At 43.5% G+C, this 12,897-nt stretch overlaps 1 protein-coding gene across 1 annotated transcript in view; it reads right to left on the reverse strand.

The window, feature by feature from the left end:
• The window catches only part of LOC147008864 (voltage-dependent L-type calcium channel subunit alpha-1D-like), a 355,309-nt gene that overhangs the window by 167,757 nt on the left and 174,655 nt on the right, over positions 1-12,897 (reverse strand). The window contains exons 10-11 of the mRNA XM_085864488.1: positions 8,191-8,265; positions 6,073-6,157 (exon numbers count right to left, since the gene is read on the reverse strand). Of these exons, the coding sequence (XP_085720614.1) occupies positions 6,073-6,157; positions 8,191-8,265 (160 nt within the window). The remainder of the gene's footprint in view (positions 1-6,072; positions 6,158-8,190; positions 8,266-12,897) is intronic.

Below are 12,897 nucleotides of genomic sequence, written 5' to 3' on the forward strand. Positions count from 1 at the left end.
GATTGTCTTGTTTGAATGTGCACCATACAGGGAGGGGTGGTGTGTGGTAATAATTAATTAGGGATTATGGTTTAGGAAATTGTGCATTTAACCCCTTTGTTAACCTCCACCGGGGGCACCAGGAGACTTTGCAAGAATGAGGGACGGAGCTAAAGATGCCTTCAAGGGGCAGAGCGTTGCCTGGGAAGAAGAGGGAGGAGCTAAATGGGTGGTTGAGCACATCTGAGAGGTTCATGAGGTTCTGGGGTAAAATGGGAGAAAATAATGCTGAGGAGAATGAGGACAGAAAGGTTTGAGTTCTGAAGAGAAAGGGTTCAAAGGAGAAAGGGTTCGGAGGAGAAAAAGTCTGAGGAGAGGAGGTCATCCTGCCTGTCAACCTGCCATTTTGTCATTCCTTCCTTGCCCCGTTCATTGACGTGCCCTTCATATGCCTTCATCTCCGCGTCATATCCTCATCACCTGCTCGTAGCTGCTCCACACCCATCCTTCCACCCACGACCACCAGAGCTGAGCCCCCCAGATTTGTCCCTTTCCAGTCTCTGTGGTTGAGTCTGGAGTGATGTGCCTTAGTTTCTTTGGATTAATTTCTACCTCAATCTATGTAATTAATTATTTATTAATTGCATTCCCTTCCTCCCATCCAAACCTGCCATCGTCATCTCCTCGCGATCACCATTCCCTGATTTATCTCTTTTGGTCGAGGAATAAACCAGTTTGTTTTACAGAGTTAAGGTTCTCGTGTCCCTCAGTTCTCACGCATGCAAACCTGCACGTCTGAGGGAGTAACAAAATCATCTGAGGGAGCAAAAAGATAATTCGGCCCGTCCGTCATCCAGTGTCGGTGTTAATCGACCTGGACCTGACAATATTTTTTTGATGTATTCACGTTCTAATAATATGTACTTTTTGAATGTCCTCATTTCCAGTAATTAGTACTTTACTCGTATTCTAACAGTGCATACTTAATTAATGCCTAAACATTTGTGTTTGCTTCTAAATCTTTTGTCCCAAACCCATCAATTTCTGTCCCCACCCGACCCAGTCGCATAAAGCTGTCCGTGGACTCTGTGTCCTTTTCTCCAGACAAGGTGGAGAGTTTGCTGTTAAACCTCGACTCTTCTGCCACCGGTCCAGACAGCATCAGCCCACATGTCCTAAAAATCTGCTCTTGCTCAACCTCTTTCTGTTCTATTTACCCTCTTTTTTGCTCAAGGTCATCTGCCATCGACTTGGAAATCACGAATCATTATTGCTCTGCATAAAAATGGTACAAAAACTGATCCCTGCAACTATAGACCAATCAGCCTGTTCCCAATCATCAGCAAGGCCATGGAATCCATTATCGCTTCAGACATTGAATCCTTCTTCCCCTCCAATTGCCTGATTTCCAATCATCAATTTGGATTCATATCAGGTCACACTAACCTGGATATGCTGCTTCTGCTATTCCAACAATGGATGGAGATCCTCAATGCCAGACATTAAATCAGAGCCACCTCCCTAGACATATCACATGCCTTCGATACAGTCTGACACCCTGCCCTGCTCACCAAACTCTCTTCCGGTGGTATCCAAGGCAACCTCCACTCATAGCTTGCAGACTTCCTCGCCTTTTGCAGCCAAAACCTGGCCCTTAATGGAATTCTCTCATCCCCTTTTCCTGTCCAGGCTGGAGTTCCTCAAGGGAGTGTTCTGGGCCCTGTTCTTTTCATCAGCGATCTTGCCGACTCTCCGGAAAAAAAATCCTCTTTATCTCTTTGCTGATGACACCACCCTCTGCCGTACCATCTCATCCCTCGGATCGGCAGACAACCTCCTCTTCACTCTCTGCAGACCTGGAAAAAAATCACAAGCTGATCAAACACTCAGAACATGTCTTTCAATCCTTACAAATCTCACACTCTCACTATATCTCTCTGGAAGGACCATCTGGAACCCCCACCCCCAATCGCCCCAAATCTACTTTCTCAACAATCCTCTTTTATTAAGTGCTTTTGCTTTTTTTTTAAAATCGAATAAGTGCTTTTATTCACGCTTTGGGACCTCACTATCTGCCATGATCTTTCCTTGGGAAAGCCACATTTTCAAGCTTGCCTCCAAAGCCAGTTGCCGACTGGGCATCCTACATCATGTAAAGTCCTTTCTTGGCACACCCGAGCTCCGAACCACATACAAAGCTTTCATGTGCAGCCTGATGGAGTACTGCTCTCCCCTCTGGGCTGGAGCTCCAGCCTCACAATTAGCTCGACTTCATGCTCTGGAAACCAAGGCTTTTAGGATAATTAGTATCTCCAGCATTGAAGCCGAGTCTTTGGGTTTTTCACTCTCTCACTGCAAGCACGTTGGTGGTCTTTCTGCCTTTTGCAATCTCCTCTCCGGCCTTGCCTTCCCCCCCCACCACCTCCCACCTGCTCCGATTATGATCCGTCTCCACCACCCAGATTTCAGCAGGGTGCTCAAGATCAGTCAGCAACCCCCTTCTGGTGAAACTACCAAAATCAAGAATTACTGCTCACCTTCACTCTTTCATCCCTCTTTTTTCCAGCCTCTGGAACAAACTCCCATGCTCTCTTAAATCCCACTCTTCCCTCCAGGCCTTCAAAACAGCTGTTCACCACAATCGCATATCTTCCCCCATCCAAAATCATGATCTCTTCCACCCCTATTAATCCACCACAATCCCACCTTCAATTTCCCTGCTTTCCTTCCTGAAAGTCCATGTTGTGGCCATCTTATTTACCCTGTGCACACACGCCATTCCTCTCCCTTTCACAGATCTCATGTCTCTGTTCCCTACTGTTTTGTGCTTCCCTCGCCTGCCCCTCTTCTTTCCTGCTCCTTTCATTTTATGTTCGATGTGTTAGCTCTTGTATGAGTATCGACAATATACATAAAAAAAATACATGTCCTCACTTTGCAGTGCAGATCATACTTGAGAGAAGTTCTCACTCCTTTCTCAGTAGATGCATAAAATAAATAAGCAAACATGATATATGTATATAGATATCCATCCATCTATCCATCCATCCCTTGGGACCATACTCTGTGCAGAGTGTTGGTACTGCCTCAGCAGTCTCCTTGGCTATTGGACACAACCTGGACGGGTTACCACTCCGACACAGGATAACAGCAAACTGGCACTCATTTTGCCGACCTCAAAAGGATGACAGGCAGAGTCAACCCCACCTGTTATTAATTCAACAAATTCATGGGATTTGAACTCAAGACTCTCAGATCCCAAACCCACCATTATAACCGTTAAACTAACACCAGGTATATACACTGATGAGCCAAAACATTATGACCACTGACAGGTGAAGTGAATAACATTGATTATCTTGTTACAATGGCACCTGTCAAGGGGTGGGATATATTAGGCAGCAAGTGAACAGTCAGTTCTTGAAGTTGATGTGTTGGATGCAGGAGAAATGGGCAGGAGTGAAGACCTGAGCGACTTTGACAAGGGCCAAATTGTTATGACCAGACGACTGGGTCAGTGTATCTCTAAAACGGCAAGGCTTGTGGGGTGCTCCCGGTCAGCAGTGGTGAGTACCAACCGACAGTGGTCCGGGGAGAGCCAAACCACAAACTGGCAACAGGGTGTTGGGCGCCCAAGGCTCATCGATGCGCAAGGGTAACGAAGGCTATCCCATCTAGTCCAAACCGACAGAAGGTCTACTGTGGCACAAGTCACAGAAATTTTAATGGTGGTCATGGGAGGAATGTGTCACAATCCACAGTGCATCGCACCCTGCTGTGTATGGGGCTGCGTAGCCGCAGACCAGTCAGAGTGCCCATAATGACCCCTGTCCACTGTTGAAAGCACCTACAATGGGCACACGAACGTCAAAACTGGACCTTGGAGGAGTAGAAGAAGGTTGCCTGGTCCGATGAGTCCCGTTTTCTTTTAGATCTCGTGGATGTCTGTGTACGTGTGCGCCATTTACCTGGGGAAGTGATTGGCACCAGGATGCACTGTGGGAAGACGACAAGCCAGTGGAGGGCTTGTGATGCTCTGGGCAATGTCCTGCTGGGAAATCTGGGTCCAGCCATTCATGTGGACATCAATTTGACACGTGTCACCTCCCTAAACATCGTTGCAGACCAGGTACACCCCTTCATGGCAATGGTATTCCCTGATGGCAGTGGCCTCTTTCAGCAGGATAATGTTCCCTGCCACATTGCATACATTGTTTGGGAATGGTTTGAGGAACATGATGAAGTGTTCACGATGTTGCCCTGGCCTCCAAATTCTTCAGATTTCAATCCGTTTGAGCATCTGTGGAATGTGCTGGACCGACAAGTCCGATACACGGCGGCTCCATCTCGCAACTTATAGGACTTGAAGGATCTGCTGCTAACGTTTTGGTGCCAGATACCACAGGACACCTTCAGGGTTCTTGTAGAGCCCATGCCTCTGTGGGTCGGTGCTGTTTTGGCGGCACACGGAGGACCAACAGCATATTAGGTGGGTGCTCATAATGTTTTGGCTCATCAGTATATATGTATATATATATATATATATATATATATATATATATATATATATATATATATATATATATATATATATATACACATGCATACATACAAACATACATCCACACACGAGGTCTGACAATAAAGTTCCAGGATTAAAGCAATCGAAAATTGTATTTTATCCCCACCAATTATGTTTCATGGTCGGGTTCAAAGTAATCTTCTTGGGAGTCTACATACATGCTTGCCAATGTCGCTGCAATGAAAAATTTGTTCCTTTCATTGGAGTTTCGGACGTCTGTCAGATCGGACAAACACTCTCACCCTTTCAACATTTTTGTCCTTTTAGGCAATTGACGGGCATCCCGACCACACGTCATAATTCACGGCGATTCTCCCTTCTGCAAACCTTTTGGCCCACTCAATCACAAGTGATCTTGACATTTTGGCTTCCCAGTACACCAGCCTCAATTCGTCGAAAACGTCCGTGCCACTTTCGTTTCATCTTACCGAAAACTTAATGACGATTCTCTGTTCCATAAATTTGTCATTCATCTGCAGAACACGATTGCAACACTAGGCTCACCCGTATCATGATTCAGAGAGGAACGTTCAGAGAGGGGTTCAGAGAGGAATGCTAACAGGCAAACACTTATTTAGACACATCATTGTGTGCACATGACATAGTTTTCAATGAACACACCATTTAATATTTTCACTACAACGACACTCGGTAAACAGGTAATGTTTTGCATACCTCCGCCAGGCTAAACAGGTTATGTTTTGTATCCCACTGATAAGCCGGCTCTGGATCTGGATTTGAACCAAAATTGAATTGGCTTGTTCTTGTCACATAACCATAACCAACTCAGCCACCAAGTTTTGGCTGAATCCATCCACAACTTGAAATATCACGATATATACATTCATATATATAGATATACATACAGATATGCACACATGTTTTTTAACCCTATCTTTCAATTAAGAAGATTCACTTTGAAAATTAAAAACTTATTGCACATCCAGATCCGGATGTCAACCGAAATCGAATCATTTCATCATCGTCACACACCCCACCTGTCCGACAAGCTGAATCCAAATCCATCCAAATTTTCTTGAAATGTCGCGTTGTCATTTTTGGCCACATCTCTCAATGATGCAGAATCACTGGAAAAAAATTCTCATCTCTGATTCCAGATCTTCACCAAGATCTAATCTCTTCGTCCTTGTTACACGCCCAACTTATCCAAACTTCGTCCGAATCCGGCAATAACTTTTTTGAGAAATCCTACTCCCAGACGAGCAGACAAACCGACAGGGGTGAAAACATAACCTCCACCACCGAACAAGAAAATTCAGTCAAAGCAGCCGCTTAATATGTACGACGGGACTCAGAAATTCACTGCCTCCTGTGGACATCGCAACTGAACAAGGATTTTGCATCCAGGTCTTACCCCATCCGTAATGGAAATGGATGTGAGACGTGCCACATTATCCAGTAAACAGTCTTAAACATTTGTAAACTTTTGGAACCTTCAAACAAAACATCCACAACATTCATGACTATGATTGCAGCTCTGCGATACATACATCATTCGGCTGCAGCAACTTTGGTTCTCCTTTGCAGTTGTTGCTCCTGTGTTCAGAGAATCGACGTCACTGGCAGGCAAGCTGGCTGTTGGAGGGATGTCAAGGGGAGTGTGTACCATTATTATGCTCACATAATCAAAGTCGCAAGGAAAGAATGGTGACAAGCATTACTCATGCTTTGACTACTATACTAATGGTGGTGAAAAGCATCTGTGGCTTTGAAGCACAGCTATTTTTGACTAACATGAATGCATTGTGTGTGGTTTTCTTTGATTTTGGTTTGCACAATTGCTTCGCTCTGATGGCTGGACCAATTTGGTGGGTCGTATTGCTTCTGATGGATTGTGCAAAGGGAGTGGTGTTGGCTCCACTTGAACGATCACTCGGCAAAAAGTGGTCCGAGAGGTAATGCTTGCACCTAAAGCCTCCGGTTCTAACAGCACCAACTGTGTGTGCTCCTTTTACCTTTATTCATCTCTGACTGAAAGGAGACACAATTGTGTGTGTGTGTGTGTGTGTGTGTGTGTGTGTGTGTGTGTGTGTGTGTGTGTGTGTGTGTGTGTGTGTGTGTGTGTGTGTGTGTGTGTGTGTGTGTGTTTCACGTGCAGAAGGAAGTAGCAGCACAACCTCAAGCTTTAGTGGTTCCTGCTGTTATGGAATTTTCAAGATGTTACTGTCGGAAAGGTAATAATCAATTTACTTGGAACAAAGTTTGTGTCCGTTTAACCATAAAGATGGCGTTTTAAAAGCCTTTCCAGTATCGAAGTAGAAAAATCATGAATGGGAGCTTGTGTCACGGTTCAAATGGTAATATTTATTATTCTATGACAGCAAGAAACCTTGAGAAGGACACGGAAGGAGCACACAAAATTATCTACAGTAATATTTTACAAAGCACTAGAAAAATATATCAATGAAAAACACAAACAACAGTGAAAGCAGCAGCAACAACAACAACAAAAACAAAAACAACAGTAACGTGGTATAAAAGATCAATTTTTCGTGCGTTTCACATCATTTTACTTGCAAACCCATCAACAAAGCGACGGATAGGCACACCGAGTAACATCAAATCGTGCTGGAAGGATGACTCAGAGGTGGAGTACTCGCCTTTCAGCTGTCCAGTCTGGGTTCAGCCTGCTGCTGGCTGCTTAACGAATAAGGTGGCTGGTTTAAGATCTTAGGGTCTTGACTTGATTGTAATCAAGTCCCTGTCGTTAAATCACATCAGGTGGGTTGACTCAGCCTGCCATCCTTCCGAGGTCGGCAAAATGAGTGCCAGCTTGCTGGAAACGGGGGGCACTGCATCAGCGGCACAGCTGCGCTCCAAGCAACGATGCAACCAGGAGGCTGATTACAAAATGATGATGCCTGGGTTCGATTTTTGACTCCTGGAATTTCACAGGCAGAGCAATTCATCGACGAGTATGAAGAACGAGTCTTTCTCGTGAAAGCCTTGTCGGCGGACAGGTAGAACGATGAATGAAATCAACAGGTTGTTGATCGAGGTATGCTCACCTCCATGGGAAGCACGAAGCTGATGTTTGGGGCACGACCCCTTAGTCAGAGGAGAAGAGCTTCTTTTGCTCTGTCGGAGCCGCTTTTACAATGATGAAGAGTTAATGCACAACATGTCAGCTTCTCCTTCCTTCCCACGTTGGTTAGCAGAACTCAATCAACGTTCTGTTGATTATATCCACCGAAGCATACACCTGCCCTTTGGAGGAACATTAAGCAGGCTGTCCTATCTGTTAGAATTTGCTTCTGGACATGAAGGATCCCAATCCCACGGCGCCTTTCAAAATAGTAGACAACCTTGTGCCAGTCCTCTTGCCAAATTAGAAATTTCTGATCTCATCTACAACAACAATATACCCTCCCCCACCCCAAACCCATGTCAAATTAAGCTGTCTAAATGTCCAACTTGTCTGATACCTCGTATATAAAATGAATAGTATGGGAATCAAAACTGTCTGATAATATATATTAATATTTATGTTCGTGAGCTATCATTATTGGAGAGTATCCATGAGCTATCATCATGGCACAAGACTCGATTATTTTAAGGAGTTTATGGAGGGGCAGGGGGGAGGGTTAGAATCGGCGAAGATTGCCCACCATGAGTTTCCGATGAGTAGCTGAACCAACCAAACTTATTCTTCTTTTTCTCCGTCAAGTCTGCAAGTGTAAGTCCTACAAAGAAGGAAAAAGTGTTGGGTGGGGTCAGGTTCGTGGCAATTGGAGCGGTGCAAATGAGATTCTCAAAATTGCATGATCACATGGAATCTGCTTTAAATAATCCTGATTTTTCATGCTGTAATTTGTTTTTGTTGTTGATCAACAATGTTCTATCAAATATATCGACATTCTTTACAAACCATACATTGTGTCGAACATACGAAGAAATGTGCCATGCAAGGGGCATCATTCGAGCCACTCCGCCACATCAGTGGGGAACCAAAGTGCTGGCGAGAGCATCCAAGGGTTTACAGATAAAGCAAATGGCTCTTCTTTTTCCGAGGAAAGGCAATCCCTTGTAAATAATACAATTGTCCGCATGATTACAAGCGGGTAAACTTGCTCGACAGCACAAGCATAATTGGTGCAGTTTATGGTTTCTGCTTCATTTGGTCTTTTCTCTGCACTCTGAGGCTGCAGTTGTTATCGTCAATACCATATTCTTTCGCTTCATACAGTTCGTCGGTTCGAGGAACCAGTGTGGAATACAACATCTGAGAACACCTGAGTTTCCTGAAGTCAGAAAAGAAATTTCAATCTTGTGAAGCTACATTTCCAATAAAGACTCGTACCTGTTGGGAGGGTTTGTCAGGGTACATGAGAATATGTCATTCCGCACCTGGTAGTTGCAGACTATGCAGAATCGTATTTAGCTTGAGCTTTCTGTGCAACTATCAGAACCTTTATCATGCGATCTTGCATCAAAAAACGTTTCTTCAAAGATGACCAAAAAACTTAAACTTTTAGCTTCTCGAAGAAAAGATTCTCCAACAAGTAGAGATACGTTCAAAGGACACTGTCCCCATTTCAAATAAATAAATAAATACCATATCCTCCAGTGTGTGACGTTGCCGGGGCACCTTCGGTGCCCGGCGATGTCACCATGCAGCACATGGAGACGGAATTGTGAGGGAGCAGTGTACAATAATTGATTAATTGTGAAATTCAAAGAAATAAATAACAATCGTAAAATAATTAATTTATTCATCAATTGGCAATTAGCATCTCAAAACTATTGTGCCCAAATTTCAGCTCCCTAAAGGATGGCTGAGATATCACTCAGACAAACAATAAAATAAAACAATGTCACCTGCAGGGTGACCCGTATCTTGCCAAAAGGTGACCACGTGTGACTTCTTTAAGGTCACACTGAGGTGAACAGAGCTGCTATCCACCAGGAGCGACTCCTTGAGGAATATCTGCCTACGAGAGATTCCGATGAGAATCGTTCTACAGAGTAACCATGAAAAATATGCTTTTGCCTCATAACGTCACCAAATGATGTCATAATGTCTCAAGCTTGACATATCCAGAAAGCACTCATCGAGGTGTTCAATTTGAGGTACTACACGATATGGTTCCTAAAACTTGAAAATTTGACCTTGGGGTCAAATATGTTTGAACTTAGGCGCTAACCATGAAGGTCAAGGCCAATCACCACCAAAAATTAATCAGCTGAGCGCCAGACCATTAACTATATTCCCATGAAGTTTGAAGACGATCCGATCAAAATTACTCAAAAAATAAGGGTTTCGTCGACTCCCCCGATTTGCGACAAAGTGACCTTGACCTTTGACCTTGACCTTCAAAATTTTGTGCGTTGAAAGGGACCTCTATAGGCCTCTGATATACGAAGTTACAAAAATTTCCAATTATAACTGTGCTCTGCAGAATTTTTTATATGTGATTACAGACAAACAAACAAAAAAAATAATAATAAAAAATAAAAAAAAACATACAAGCTGACTGACATATCTTGCAAAAACTTCGTTTTGGCAAGATAACAAAGAAGAAGAAGACGTCGTGCAGAACACGATACTTGCAAGATCCATAAAACATGTTTGACCTCAAACATAATTTGCTCGTTTAATTCATTGACCTGAAATATAAATCCTCTTCAAATGTCAAGTCAATCGGGTGAAAATTGAGGATTTTAGAAATCTCACCTAAGTTGTTGACCATTCATTGGCCTATGTTTACCTTTTGACCTCAGAAACAATTGGTTTCTTCCATATGACAAACTCTACCATGTAGTGAAGTTTCATGAATATTGGATTAAAATGGTGACCTGTAGGTGGCAAACAGACAAACAAACAAGCAGTCATAGACTGGTACTGACGAAATCGTCAACTTGACCTCTGACCTTGTTTAATAAAAGCTGTCTCTAGAGAAGGTAGCGACGCAAACCAGAAGTTTCTACGATGATTCTGTACCAAACCATCAAAAATCGAATGTTTTGGACGTTTGACCTCACTGTGACCTTGACCTTTGACCGATTTTGACCAAAATCTAATCAGCACTAGCCATCACCCTCCTGAATCACGTGGTGTAATTTGACATTGGCAGCTTCTTCCGTTCTCGAGTTATCGTGCCTGCAAACAAACAAACAAACAAGCAGTCATAGACTGGTACTTACGAAATCGTCAACTTGACCTCTGACCTTGTCTAATAAAAGTTGTCTCTGGAGAAGGTAGCAACGAAAACCAGAAGTTTCTACGATGATTCTGTACCAAACCATCAAAAATCGAATGTTTTGGATGTTTGACTTCACTGTGACCTTGATCTTTGACCGATTTTGACCAAAATCTAATCAGCGCTCGCAACCACCCTCCTGAATCACGTGTTGTAATTTGACATTGGTAGCTTCTTCCGTTCTCGAGTTATCTGTACCAAACCATCAAAAATCGAATGTTTTGAATGTTTGACCTCACTGTGACCTTGACCCTTGACCGATTTTGACCAAAATCTAAGCAGCGCTAGCCATCACCCTCTTAAATCACGTGTTGTAATTTGACATTGGTAACTTCTTCCGTTCTCGAGTTATCTGCACCAAACCATCAAAAATCAAATATTTGACCTCGCTGTGACCTTGACCTTTGACCGATTTTGACCAAAATCTAATCAGCACTAGCCATCACCCTCCTGAATCACGTGGTGTAATTTGACATTGGTACCTTCTTCTGTTCTTGAGTTATCGTGCCTACAAACAAACACACAAACAAGCAGTCATAGACTGGTACTTACGGAATCGTCAACTTGACCTCTGACCTTGTCTAATAAAATCTGTCTCAAGAGAAGGTAGTGACGCAAACCAGAAGTTTCTTCAATGATTCTGTACCAAACCATCAAAAATCTAATGTTTTGGATGTTTGACCTCACTGTGACCTTGACCTTTGACCGATTTTGACCAAAATCTAATCAGCACTAGCCATCACCCTCCTGAATCACGTGGTGTAATTTGACATTGGTAGCTTCTTCCGTTCTCGAGTTATCGTGCCTACAAACAAACAAACAAACAAACAAACAAACAGAAACGGAAGGCATCAATATACTTCCGAAATCTTTAGCTTTCGTAAGTAACAAACAGAAACGGAAGTCATCAATATACTGACGAAATCTTTAGATTTCGTAAGTAACAAATGAAATTGCTCGTTGAGCAAGGAATTGCCGAAATAACTTTGTAATATCTCCATGATCTCTGAAAAAACAAAAACCTGGAAATCAATTTGGTTCTTATAAGTCGATAGTGCTACTGTTTAATGAGTTATCGCACTTGGTTTGGTCATGATCAAAACTTGGAAGTCAATCGGACTTGAAATGGCGTTTTTATCGCAATTTGAAATTTTTGACCCGACCCCCCTGACATTCGACCCCCGACTCCTAAGAAGGGTGTTGGTGTGACACCCCCAATGAGACATATGGTTGGATGCAGTATTGGAAGATGCACATTTTGGATTTGGTTTGAAGTCGATACAATCTGTGCCGCCACACTGTGCCGGTTGACTAGTCAAGCTTATTCATTGTTGTTGCTTCCCTGTGGCTCTACCTACCGTGAGCCAGGAAACGCTTGTTGAAAATAAAAATGTCGCCTTGCCATGTGGTTTTTTGCCCGCTGCGATGAAAAATGCGTTTTGTGCCAGACTGTGGCCAACAACAGTGTGGGTGATGCGTTTTTTATTTACTTATTTATTTTTTTGTATACCTTGGTCGAGGCTCGTATGAGAGCTAACACACAACTCACAGCAAGGAGGCATGAGACAAGATGGGCGGGAGTGGAAGGGACAAAACATTGGGGAACAGACACATTAGGTGAACTGTGGAAGGGAGAGGGATGGGGATGGGACGGGGAACATGGCGAAGAGAAGATGGACATTACAGGGACTTTCAGGAAGGAAAGCAGGAGAATTGAAGGAAGTGGGCTTGGGTGGATTATCGGGGGTAGAAAAGATCGAGGATTTGGATGGGGGAAGATAAGAGGTGGTGGTGAACAGCTGTTTTGAAAGCCTGGAGGGAAGAATGGGAAAGAATAGAGTGAGGAAGTTTATTCCAAAGGCAGGAAAAAAGAGGAATGAAAGAGTGAAGATGAGCAGTGATTAGTGATTTTGGTAGTTTTACCAGAAGGGGGTTGTTGGCAGACCTTGAGCGCCCTGTGGAAATGTGGTGGGGACAAATCGCAGAGAGAGCAGGGGGGCAAGGCTGGAGAGGAGTCGGTAGAAGACAGAAAGACCACCGACCAACCTGCGGTGATTGAGTGAGAGGCCCAAAGACTCAGCTTCATTGCGGGAGATGCCAATGATCTTAAATGCC

Source organism: Eptatretus burgeri, chromosome 18 (genome assembly GCF_056783735.1).
Source record: "Eptatretus burgeri isolate ZD-2024b chromosome 18, Ebu_testis_v1, whole genome shotgun sequence".
Lineage (NCBI taxonomy): Eukaryota > Metazoa > Chordata > Myxini > Myxiniformes > Myxinidae > Eptatretus > Eptatretus burgeri.